The following is a 13,290-nucleotide window of genomic DNA, read 5'->3' on the forward strand; positions in this document are numbered from 1 at the left end:
AAATGCAGCTTCAGCAACAGTTTCCAAGTTCTCCAGTATTTCAGACGGAACAATCAAGAATTATCTCAAAGGTTCTCAGAGAAGTTATTTACTTTTGTTGGAACAAGCGAGGGAGGGGGAGCATATCACAAAATATTTCCTTTGGCTTCCTTTCACAAATTATTATTAATTATATTCTACTAATTTTATCGGCTTCAAGTTGAGATACAAATAGGGCTTGCTGGAAATATATTAGTGAAGGAAAAGTAGCTGCTTTAAGCTGCAGCTGGAAAATGCTTTGAAAACCTCTAGCTACCTGTCTTAAAGTGATACAACTTGTTAGTGAAGGGCTCGCATATTAAACTTGTTTTCCACTTGTTTTGTGGGACGAAGAAGCTGTTTCTAGAATGGGGGTAAGAAATGTGCACTGATAAATTGCTTTGTAGTGTCTGGGGATTTAAAGAGTAATTGTAGTCTCTCAGTCTTCATCCTTTTGTAATTAAATGCCATTTTCTTTGCAGATAGCAAAAATACCGATTATGCCAATTTCTATCAAGGTTTGTGGGACTGCACAGGAGATGAACCTGATGAGTTGACCTTTAAACGTGGTGATGTTATCTACATTCTCAGCAAGGTATGGGATGCTACTGGCTCTACGTAGTTTTAGAAAGAGAACTATGGCAGCAGAGCACATTCCCACAGTTCTATGGGGGGAAACTGGCACTCCCTTTCAGCTCCTTTGTTTGCAATCAGATATTCGCTGCAATTAATTATTTTGTCAAATGAACTATAGTCACATTTAAAACATAGCCGTGTCACAGGAATTAACTTAAAAGCATGTTTATTTACTTGTTAAATCCTGGCTACCATTTGTTAACTGATTTAACAAGAGACAATGTACTTTCTGCTTGTAAAAGTTAACCTTGTGGAATTTAAAATTATCTTGCATGTTATGTTTTTTGTTTCCTGTTTTATATTCCTGACTGTGCTGATTCTGAGTATTTGGGCATCTTGCTACAGAAGATGGTTTGTTTTTCTGAACTATGCTTTCATCTTTGTGTGTATATTGTAATTGTTCTGACAGCTCAGATTCCAATTTTTCTCTGACAGATTTGGGCAATTTTTAATTTACTGCTTCCCTGTTTGCAAAGCAAATGAGAAATATAATTCCTCTCATCTAAAGTGATGATAAGCAGTATAAGCATGAATTTTTATTCTACTTTAGTGTTGGTTAATATTCTTATTTTTCATTAACCCTCTCAAGAAAAGCAAAACCTCACCTAAATTATATCTCATAGTCCATTGAACTCTACTTCTGAACAGTTCATCACAGGAAATTTCTCTTTTCCCCACATACTGGAAAAAAAGTTAAGCTTTTCAAGTTCTCATTCAAAAATGAGAAAGAATATGTAGAATATTTTTCTCAGATGTAATTGCCATTCAGTACAATTTACTTCAGTGTGGGTCATTGAAATATACAAGTAGGTACAAGAAGGCTAAAGTCATCTGTTTTAGTTTCCAACTTCTCAGTTTTGTCACAGTTGCTTTAAATCTTCTGTGATACCTTTACCTGTAGTATTTCTGGATAATAAATTTAACAGCTTCTGCTTAAATAAATTTAAGATGTATAAATAGAAAGATAGATCTACATCAAAAATATAGAAGATATATTACTAATGGTAATATGGCCATGTGTGACTTCTGAGGTATTTCATTGACAAACTAGTAACTGAATTGCATTACTAAAGGCTAGATAACACTCTTGAATAGGGCAAACCTTCAAGTAGTCATACAGCACTGAAGAATGGTACTCATTTAAAATAACCACCTCTCCTCCTTTTTTCTCTCCCCAAAATGAGGGGGGGAAAACCCCATGAACAAACAAATTCCTCTGTATTAGTTTGGCCTCTTTGAGTTCTGCTTTTGTGTTGCGGTGTCTTCAGCCTGTAGGTGAAAAAACTATTTTGCTACTCCTTCCCCAAAAGAGAGAGAAATTTAATTTAAAAAATGGGGCAGAGTAGAAAAACAGTGTCTTAAGGTGTCTTGTATATCAACTGTCTTGTGGTCATGCTGTGATTAATCCACAATCGGCCCTTGAACCAGGCTTGCCAGATATACATAGAGCCTCTCTCTTTGGGAATGATTTCTACTCCAAAATACAGCCCAGAAAATTCAGCCCTATTTCTCTTAAAGATTGTTACAGCTTTTTCAGAAAGATGAGTGCTGGCTACTACTGTCAGCTTTGAATTTAAGGTCCTTGGAGGGGAAAGTGCTAGAGAATGATCCATCTTCACCCCTCCACTTGATTCAGTTTCAAGGTCTGATCATTTACGAGTTCTTTGTCTGGTAAGTGAAAATATAACCAAAGGAAAAGTGAACCTAACTGCCCTGAAGGGTCAAGACTTTTCTTCAGAAAATATTTCCTAATACGTTACATTAATGCTTGGATTTTGTGGCGGTCGGCAGGAATCTTTGGCAATTTTTTTATTTTTTCACACCATCTAGTGGTTGAAAATGAGAGATGCAGGTACTGACAGGAGGTGATGTGTACGGATCCAAAATGGTGTCATAAATTCAGCTTCAGCTTGAACCTAGCTATGGCTTTATTGCCTTTTTATCATATGTCAGCCAGGTATGAACATAACTCTTGAAAATCACATTTTGCTGATAAGGAAGTGAGTACAGTGTACAGCAGTATTATAGAAGGAAGTGTGAAGCATTAACAAAATATTGAGCATATTTGTGCAACATGTAATAGTTCTTTGTTTTACAATGAAATATAAATGCTATAGCCTGCTCTGATGAATGCAATAAGATAGATATTTGCCTCTCTCTCCCAGCAATATTTATTCCAAAGCAATATATCTTTACCTGTTTCATATAACTCTAGGTATTAGGGGGAAAGTGACTATTTTGTTTCCAAGAAATGAGATCATTAGTACAACAGAAGTAATTATGAACCAGTGTAACTAATATGGGCACTGATATAATTTAAATAAAGCAAGAGGAGCAATATATTACAAATAAGTTCTTAGGTGAATACCTTTAAGAAGGAGTAAGTTTTCCGTTTGGCAATTTTACTTCCTAAAATAGTTAAGCATTATGCAAAGACAAATCCCCCATAATTTGCTTTATACTGGGAATCAAAATTCAATGTTAGTGCAATGAGCATGATTTGCATGCTGATACGCTGATAATAAAAACATCTATTCCCACCTAGTGTACTCACCTTAGAAATGCATTTTTCCCTTGTTTAAGAGGTGCATTCAGATACTGTTTTAGCTATTACCTAAATATTTAAAAATATTTTTAAAAAAGGAAGCCCCAAACTTTTTTCTAGGTTTTTCTACCTCTGAGGGTTTCCTTCACAAGTTGAGTTTTTAATGAGCAGAATTAATAGAAATGTTGCAATATTACATGTCAACTTTTCTTTATTTAAATAAGTTACATTTTTTCAGAATAATTAGTCAATGGCTCTTCAGAGATAAATTCACAGTTTTATGATTTCAATTTACAGTATTCCTGAACATTGAGGTGGCTTCTGTAACTTAGGCTATGAATCTTGTGAACTTCCAGAGAACTGTATACCCCTCTTGTGTTATGCAGTGGAAAACATTTTATAGCCCTACCAATAGGGGGACTCATTAATAAGATTTCTTATTTAATATTGACTTCTTTTTTAATATTGACTATTAGAAATGCAATAACTGGGCCTCCTGTTTTCTGAAAGGATGATTGCTCTTAACTCCTGCTCATTTATGGGTTTGCCTTTGCTTTCAAGCCCGTATGATAATTCAGGAAACAAACCATGACATACCAATCCCTTTTATCTTCCATATTTCCTAGTAAAGAAATCAATTTCCAGAAACAAAGACAACTGTAAGTGGAGGTAGCCCCACTATTAATATTTTCTAAAGCCTGATAGACACAGTTTATGCAAGTGCAGCACTTGCAGTATTTGTTCTTTTGCTTTAGTTACATGTTTCATGTTGTGAAATTCTGTAGTTTCATCAGACATTCCTTAAATTTTAAGTTAATTTAAGCTTATTCCCCATTTCATTTTTATTAATATTTGCATTAAACCAACAAGTTATATACTTGAAAACCAGAAATTATGTCTCAAAATGGAGTTCTCCTTCCCTGTTACTATTTCAGTACATACTAGTGGAATATAATGCTGCTCACTCTGGTATCTATGATTCATGGAGGTCTTACCTATGATTTAACCCTTTGCTGTATAATTTTCCATGAAAATTAACAGTTAACTTGGTTTCTAGATTGCCCTTTATTCTGTGACAGAATGTGGCATATCCCATGTGGCAGATTTTATTTCTTTCAATACAAGAAATGTCTGTTAAAGTGCTCACATCTCAACCAATTTTTTTTTTTTATTTTTTTTTTTGCTTAATGAAAAGACAAATAGAGGAATCTCTATAGCTCAAACTGCTAGTTATGAAAGTACAGCTTAACAGTGCAGCTGTCTTCTAATCTGTGTGAGCATTTTGTATGTTATCTCTATGATCTTTATAAAAATATTTATTTGGTATTTTTCAAAAATATGTGAAAGGCATGCTAAAATACTGAGTGATTTTTGTTAGGTTATTTTCTGACTGATCATCCTGAGGTCTGTATTTAACAAGAATTATTTCCATCACCATACTGCCTATGTCTTCCTTAGAAAATAGAGAGTACCAGTAGAAGCAGGTTTGCAGAGTGAAACCCTCTAATGCTGGAACCCCAGTATCCTCACTGTGTACTTTCAAAGTTGTTTGACCTCTAAAGAGGTCTACCCTGGTTTTGTGGAGCTGAGAATACATCAGTGGTTGGAGGACATCCACCTGCATCTTCCACTTTAGCTTCATCTGAAATAAATCTCCTGTGTGTGCTCTGAGGCTCATGTGCCTGCAAAGAGAGCCAGGTTAGGGAAAGTGGAAGCAGTGGGAGATTTGCTTCAGTAGGATGCTTCTGTTGGGAATTAAAACTCAGTGTAATGTTCCACACTTTCTTCTTTTGGCTTGTTTTGGTGTTCTTCTTGCAGGAAAAACAAACAAAAAAATAAATGGCTAAACATGAGATAAGACTGAAGGCCTTTAAATGGAAGGTTAGTTAAGACAGACCAGTGCCAAGTCACTTTAGGTTTCTTGGTCTGTGTAGCAATAGTATGTAAGTATTTACCTACCTGATAAAAAAAAAAAATTGGCATTGTGTCACCTAATGGAAAAAAACAACTCTTTTATCACCACAGGGTGTTTTCAGCAGCCAATTTTGTTCAGAATTTGGGTCAGAATTTAGTCTGCTTACCCTGATTTATATTGGAACTCTTTAATTGGTGTCTCATTTGTCTCATGTCATTGTTGAAAATAAAATCTAATAATGCAACTGTACAATGAATCTGAGGCTTATATTCTTAAAGATGACCATTTTATTGCTGTCTTGAAACAACTCTACCTGTAAAGAAGTCTCATTCAGTTATCTAAAACATTTGTCATTTTGTGCTTTTTAGAAAAAATGCTGTTCTGTGCCAAAAATGCTCCCTGGTTGATAATGTATCATTCAGCAATTACACCAAAGGAAGTTTAAAGATTTTTTTTTTTTAGCTAGGCTGAATCTTCCAGATGAATTAGAGGTGTTCTAAAATGTTACCTTGCCAAAATTAACCCTCAGCATATTCTTTGAAAAAATTTCTTCCTGCTTCTTGCACATCTTTAGCTTGGTAGGAGAGGCTACTTACTGTAACCCTAAACAAGGCTATAGATAGCTTTTGCTTTTCAGTTTTAAAGTTTGTAGATCTTCAGCTTGTAAATTAATGCTGCTTATAGTGACCCTGGAAGAGGGCAGGAGAAAAATCTTGAATTCACACACTTCAATTGTGTGGTGTTTTGTTTTGTTTTTTTTTTTTTTTTTTTTAAAATACAGCTCCATTGTTTTCTTCAAGGCATTGAAAAAGAATGATGATTTTCAGCAACTCCTTCTAAAAAACAAAACAAATAAAAAAAAACCCCACAAACACAAAAACCATACCATATGTATCGGAACAATAGGAACTAATTGTATAAGGACCAGATGTTCTCAACTTTTGCTGAAGTCAGTAGAAGTTAATATGGTGTAAAGCATCTGGAGATCTTCAGTGACAGAAAGGATCTGTTCTAAAGGCAGACAGTTTTGGAGATCCCCTTGCATCTAAAAATTGTCTCTTCTTGCGTATCAAAATTATCTTTTATGTAATACAAAAATCTTGCATTTAAAGGGTACCTGTAAAAAACAGGTAGTGTCTTTCTACCTGCTCTGTTTCCCCCAAGTGCAAAAGCTTATTTGTTATGAGTGTACCATGGAGCCATAGGTACATACACATCAGTGCTGTGAAATTGGTGGGATGGGGACAAGGAGAAGCATCTGTTCACAGTGTGTTCAGTTCAGAGCACTCTGGGAGCCCGTAAACCCTGATGGGATTCCTCCCCCTTCCCCCATTATCATAGCATGCTGAACAGTGTTTTGCCAGTGCGTTAAGTGTTCAGTCATAACCCGTTCCTTGCTGCCTTTTGAAACGACTTCACTTTGGTTAATAAATTTCTGCAGGAGGGGAAAAAAAAAAAACAAAAAACAAAAAACCCCAGACAAAACGCCAAGCAACCACTCTTGGAGACAGTGAAAACGCAGAAGTAGCACAGAAGGGATGTGGTCATTTGTTAAGGGGGTTGTTTCGTATTATTTGGCATAATCTATTCCCCTGCCTTGGTGCTTGTCTTCCAGGGGTTGCAGTGGCCCCTTCCTCCCCCCGCCCGGCCTCGCCTTGCCTGGTGTGGCAAATGTGCTCCCAGTCACATGGCAGAGCCCTGGCCGCACACTTGTGCATTCTCCTCATTGCAGGGCGGCTGGATCTGGCCCTGCCCCCCTCTCTTACCCTCTGTTTGCCTTGGAGCAATTCATTTTGCAGTTATTGAATTTCTTTGGAGAGTTATTTTCATACAGCGAGCATCACAGCACCTCTGGATCTTGATAGCATTTCTACATAAGGAGAAAGAAGCTTTGTGTTAGTAATTACCTAACATTGTCAGGAGCTGACTGCAGGCCTCTTTCTAGTGATAACAGAATAACCACATAATGTAGCTTTATAGCACATGATTAATAGAAAATAATTACACATCCTACAAAGGGATGCAATATTTCTTATAAATTGACTACAATGGTTTCCTGTAGATTAAAGGACTCTTCATTATTTTATCAGTCCTTCTGAAGTATGGTTGCTTGCCTATGTTAGCAGTGATGTTGAGAGCTGAATGCGGTGAGGGATACCAGATGATAAACCCGGTGGTACCTGTGATCTGAAGCTGATGGTTACAAGAGCACTGTGCTTCTCAACTCCTAAGAATTCATATAAAACTCCTAACTGTATTCATAGCCTACTTCAAATTACTAATGATTTCCCACAAATGAATGCTTTAGACTTTTATTCTACACATCTTAAACAGGAGTAAGAGACGTATGGACCTCACAACAGCAGTGTATTAAATAAATTATCTTATTATGAAGGAGTTCATAATTGATAATGTTGCTAGAAACAATGCATCAATTTAGATTTTATATGGTAATTCAGGAAAGGACTGAGGGGAGCTGCTTATCTGCCTGACTAATAAGCACTCTTACGTGGTACTGAGCACGGAAAAAAGTGTGTAGAAGTTTAAAAGGAAATGTCTGTACTTTAATCAGTTTAGAAGGGAGTGCTAGCTAGTTATTCCAAAACGTGGAATTAAAGTTTTTTGTTCTTGGTAGTCAGATATCCATGTTATGTTTTTGTTAGACTTCTACAGACTGCAGATTGTTTAATTGGAATTCATGTTGCTCTTGAGACCCATGCAAAGAGTAGCAATGTAAAGTAAAAGAATCTGTGTTGCAGTATTATCGGTATGATATAATGGTTGCAGTGAATCCTTAAATGAGCTTACTAGTCTGTTACATCAACATTCATTTCATCTTCTCAGTTAACTTCATGCCAGAGCAGTAAGTGGTGTATTAGTAAGTAGCAAAACCCAGAAAGTTTTCAAAACAACAGCGTGCTTTTAATTTTGAGTTATCTGAGTTGTTTCTTTAAAACAATTATTTCTAGAGTTCATGTAGTGTTGTTAAGTGGAACGTTTTCAATGGATAATGTAGTCCACAGGCTTTTTCTCTGCCATTTGTCATATGCAATTTAATGACCGTTTAACTAAGCCACTTCCCTCATTTCATGTATTGTTTGCTTTTTTGGCTGATGTCTAGCAAAACTTGCTTAATCACTCTTGTCAGTCACTTGATGAGCTCCATGTAACAGCTTAAAATCTTTTGTTGCTTTCTCTTGGGGAGATTTATTGCTGAGATTCCAGTAGTATATGTGAGTACTGCTCTTTTTAACAATTTCCTACTTCAGTCTAAAAATCCAGTTCGTATGTTTAACCAGTGTATTGTGAGATAAACCAGTGTATTGTGATTTTAAAGCAGGCTGATCTGGAACATTATAAACCTCAGCGTCAGGGTATTATTTAGCCTTTAAGGATACACACTGTACACCCATGGGAAAGGTTATGCATGGTGGTTCTGTGGAGAGCAGTTTGCACTGAAGATCAGGTTCAGATACCTCGAGACTTTCAGGCCAGACCCAGCCTTAAAAGTCTGTTCTGCAGTGGAAGGTGGAAGAAGGTGGAATTATTTTTGCAGCTTTCTAGTTTGCATGTTCATGTCATAAAGGAAGGCTTTCCTGCTGGTTTTCTTACGCATTTTCTTGAACTCATGCTTAATGCACTATTTTATGCATAGTAGGATAGAATTTTTGAAATCACTCACTCACTATGAAGAGAAGGAAGAAAATTCTTTAATTTAAGACTGGTGCTCAACCTTTGTACAATTAGAAAATGAAAAAGAGTGTGTGTGCTTGCATGCAAGCATGGTTCCTTTTTTTTTTTCTTTTCCTTTTTTTTTTTTTCTTAAAAAAAAAAAAAAAAAAGAAAAAAAGAAAGAAAAGCCTGGGTCCACATAGAAGTGGGCCATCAACAGAGCTTCATCTAGTTAAGCTAGGGAGAGCTGAGTACACTAAGCACCTCATAGGACCCTAGAGAACTCTCTACCAGGCCAAATATGCCAGCAGCAAGTCATTATAGCTCAAGCTCTAATGAAACTCCATTAACCCTTAAGTTCCTCTTGACTATTTATAACCAAAAAACTTCATTTACAGTCAAAATAATAGCTTACCGTGTCATCTCAGTAGGACCAATAATTCAAAATTGTGCAGCCTTTTACTTTTTCCATCAGAGGAGCAGTGTAGCAGGAAGCAGATGTTGCTTATCAGAGATATCTGTATTTTGTTTTTTCCATGTTTGTTGCAAAGTAATTTCTATGTTACTAATCATTCCATTTTGAATGGGGTCTCTGTTTTAATAATGCTTCATTTGTAACTCAATATATGTGTGTGTGCAATTTCAGCTGTTACAATTTATTGAACTGCTGTTAGGACTGGTCTTAAAATATTTACCTCATAGGAAAAAAATTAAATTTGGATCCCACAATACTCTTACTTGGTATTGCTTTTGGAAGATATTATTTCTTTAAACTATTATAATTCATTTTGTTTCATATTTATCTCACTAAGCCTAAACAAATTTAAAACAAAAGTACATTAGTCATCTGTCTGACGTACATGATCTGCTGTAGAATTTTCTGCACTCCTAAAGCAATAGTAGACTTTGTCCACAGAAAAAAATTATGTATTAGACATAAAGTGTTCCTTTCATTTGAGAGAAGTAATTTTACAAATAAGCTGATTGTAAGTTTCTTAGAGTTTAGCCTCGTGATTCTGAAAGAATCCCAGTTGATTCTTACATGTCAACATTGTGCTATTAGATTTGAGTTACAAAGATAAGGTTTTTATGTTTGTAATGAATGGAGGATGGGAGAGGTCAGCTATTTTTAGTAGGTGTTAGAGAAGTGTGGCCATAATGAAGAAATTGCCTCGAGCATGCCTGGCCTCTTTAAAATTTAGCTTGTATCTTTGCCGAGCCCTGCATCTGGATGCCTCTAACAAAAAGATAATGTTTTAATTTTAATTTTCAGTTGAAATGATTGTAACTGTATATAAGAAAAAGCATCCATTTGGAGCTTCATACAAAACTCTGTTGCATTTATATCAGACTAAAGGTTAATATTGCATATTGTTTTCAATTAGGAGTACAATAGATTTGGCTGGTGGGTAGGAGAAATGAAGGGAACCATTGGCTTGGTGCCTAAAGCCTACATAATGGAGATGTATGATATTTGAGAGGCCTGGGTAAGTACATTTTAATCCAATCTTCTGTAATGGCTTATATGTTCCCTTGTTCTCTGTTTCATAAGTATTTCTTTCCTGGAACCTTTGTAGGAGTCCTGTTAACATAAAGATTATGGCAAAATATATTGAAAGTTCAATTAGAGCACTTTTTCTGGGATTCTGTTTGAAATATTAAACCAGAGTGCACAAAAGAATGATGTATTTTATAACCATATTCCTTTTCCAGATTTTTAAAAAAATAGAATTGTTGTGCTTTCTATTTAATTTTGCTATTATAATATGTATGTATCTGTGCAGATAACTGTGGAGGGGAGTGGATACTTGAATTAGGTTTGAGATGCATGTTTGAGAATTTTTTGGTCAATAATGAACTTTTAACTTCCCTCTCCCTAATCAGGAGAAATCTGCACTTAAATCAAGAATGGTGTGCAGCTGCAGTTCACAGACCTGGCCTCTGAAAGAAGAAGATTCTGCTCTACACATTTTGTGGTTTCAGCAAATGTAGCTCAGATCTTCGCCTTGCGTGTATTAAACATTAAAACCTGTAATTGATCATAATTCTGTGGAAATGTTCTTCTTAGCCACTTTTTATGAAATTGTAATACTAGGAAATGAAATGGATGGGAATTAACATACGGGGCACAAGCAGCCAAATTCTGCCTGTTGCTCTTTTCTTAAGTGTACTAGCAGCACTCTCTCTAGATATAAGATTGTATTCTTTCAGGAAATTTGGCTATCTTTTCCAGTTCCTCAGGTTTAAAAAAATTAAGCTGAACTTCAAAGCAGAAAACTGTTACTCAGTTCATGCATGCATTAACCTTTTAATAGTCACTGCCCATTTGGTGCAGCTTCCTAGGCAAATAAAGGGAAATTTATGTATAATATTGCAAGTCCTCAGGGTATGCCAAATTTTGTATTATGTTTTAGCCAATGATTTATTTTCCTCGTATATTTAGTCTTGTTAATTAATATTTTGTTACCGTTAAATGAAGACTTGGTTCTTTTGCTGATGTAATAAATCGGTCTGTGTGGTAGTATTGCCCTGATACCATTTTGACTGAAGATAGGAATTATGTGATAATTTGTAAAAAGATAATATATTAAAATAATTTTTGTTGAGTCGACATGAGCAAAATGGTAGGAAAGAATGATTTTTGGATGAAATGTTTTATCTGTGCCTTGCAGGTACTTTTCACAGGGTGAAATCTGGATACTTTGTTAATATTTTGAATTTCTGATACAAGCTGTGCAGCAGACATCTTCAGCTCTCCATAGGCTAATAACATCTACCTGCAATCTAAGCATCAAATTCAGAACTTTGTGGCTAAAAGCATCAATTGTAACAAAAAAGTAAAACCCAAAATACCATCACTAGTGGATGAGGGGTTGGAGTTAACACTTCAAATCCTCTTTTAAATCCTCTTGTTGGAGATGCACTTTACTATTAGCATGCAAGATCAACTTTTTTTTTTTTTTTTTTTTTTTTTTTTTTGAATCCTCCCAGACAACTTGATTTGTGAGACCCTCTTAATCTGCCAAAGAGGCAGGTCAAGCCAGTCTGTGAATTGCTGAGGCTCTGCAGGTCCCCTTGTAGTTGTTTCTGCTGTTTATGCTTCAGGCAGGCCCTGGAAACACTGCGGGTTAAAAGGTAACATTAGTCTAAAATTGGAATTAGATCCCTTCAGTAAGCTAAGATGCTGTGTTTTATATTAGCTAATGTATGATGTTACTCTGGATTCTAATAGGAGTCAAACAGGGTACGGAGTTTTGCTGCAATTTTTTAAAAAAGAGTTGTTGAAATTGATTCTGTACGGTATCAGTGGAGCATTAAAATGATAGATTATGGTCTTCAGATCTTCTACTACTTTAATTTATCAAGTGTGCTTGTGGATTGTGTACAGAATGTGAAGTGTTAATACCGCGGCTAAAAAACCTCCTTGTTAACATGGCAGCGGAAGAAATCCGCCCACCGAAATGCCTTTTGCCTAATGATGTCATTCCCAATTCCACCGTCTCCTACTTTTTGGGAAGAAAATTACCCCCTTCCCTCCTCTCCCCACCCCCTTCCCGTTTGAGCCGAGGTGCAAACTTGATTTAGGACAGGTACCAGCGTCGAGCCGGCGCGCAGCGCGGCGTAACCCTGCGCTTCATTGCGCTGCGCTGCACTGCGCGCCCGCGGCAGCAGGTGGCACCAAATTTTCGTGGCTCAGGAGGATGCTGAGCCCGTCCCTCTCCCCTTCCCGTGCTTCTAGCGTTTTTCCAGGAGAGGGAGTCCTTCCCCAAGCGATGAGGAGCAGGGCTGCCCGAGCGTTTTCTTCTCCCGGGTCGTGGCGAGGAGAGGAGGAATATCTTTTGTCCGGGGTTGCTCTTTAGGGCTTCCCCCTCCTCCTCGTAGTGCATGTGAGGGGGAGGAATTAAACTGCCCTGAAATTCAAAACGTGAAAGGTGTCCTGAAACTCACTTGAAGTGTCTTGGAATAAACCAGCAGTGGACCATAGGAAATTGTTTACTTTAAATCTGTGCGAACACTGTAACCTTTTTTTGGATACGGAAACCTCAGTTAATACAACTTAAACAAAGCTCAGTGCTGGAATGTGTTAATTGCTTTATTTTCTTTATTTACGTAGGTTGCACTTACTTTTCTGTGAATTTCCACTGTTTTTTTAAAAAAAGGTGGTTGTAAGTAATTTTGGAGAGCGTTTTAATTGATTATTTGATCTGCTCTGGATTTGTGCTATACTGCCATTAGATCTTACAATAATGTTCTACTCTGCAAATTTTTAAGGTTCAAATAAAGTTTAATTGTTTGCAAACTGTTATGATGCTAATAATTCAACAGCCTGCTGTGTTACTAATGAAATTACTTTGTTATGATTAATTTGGAAAATAGTGTGTTGATTGTAGTAATTAAGCACAACAAGGTGAAGTAAATGATTCTAATGCCATCTGGCCTCCAGACTGAATGAAGAAATGAAATGGGGCTGTCATTTGAATTTATTCAGAGAAGTAAGGGTAAT

At 36.4% G+C, this 13,290-nt stretch overlaps 1 protein-coding gene across 1 annotated transcript in view; it reads left to right on the forward strand.

The window, feature by feature from the left end:
- The window catches only part of SKAP2 (src kinase associated phosphoprotein 2), a 119,058-nt gene extending 105,972 nt beyond the window's left edge, over positions 1 to 13,086 (forward strand). Inside the window, exons 11-13 of the mRNA XM_071735653.1 lie at positions 501 to 613; positions 10,172 to 10,273; positions 10,671 to 13,086. Of these exons, the coding sequence (XP_071591754.1) occupies positions 501 to 613; positions 10,172 to 10,264 (206 nt within the window). The 3' untranslated portion in view covers positions 10,265 to 10,273; positions 10,671 to 13,086. The remainder of the gene's footprint in view (positions 1 to 500; positions 614 to 10,171; positions 10,274 to 10,670) is intronic.
- Positions 13,087 to 13,290: the final 204 nt, after the last annotated feature.

Source organism: Heliangelus exortis, chromosome 2 (assembly GCF_036169615.1).
Source record: "Heliangelus exortis chromosome 2, bHelExo1.hap1, whole genome shotgun sequence".
In the NCBI taxonomy this organism is placed as follows: Eukaryota; Metazoa; Chordata; class Aves; order Apodiformes; family Trochilidae; genus Heliangelus; species Heliangelus exortis.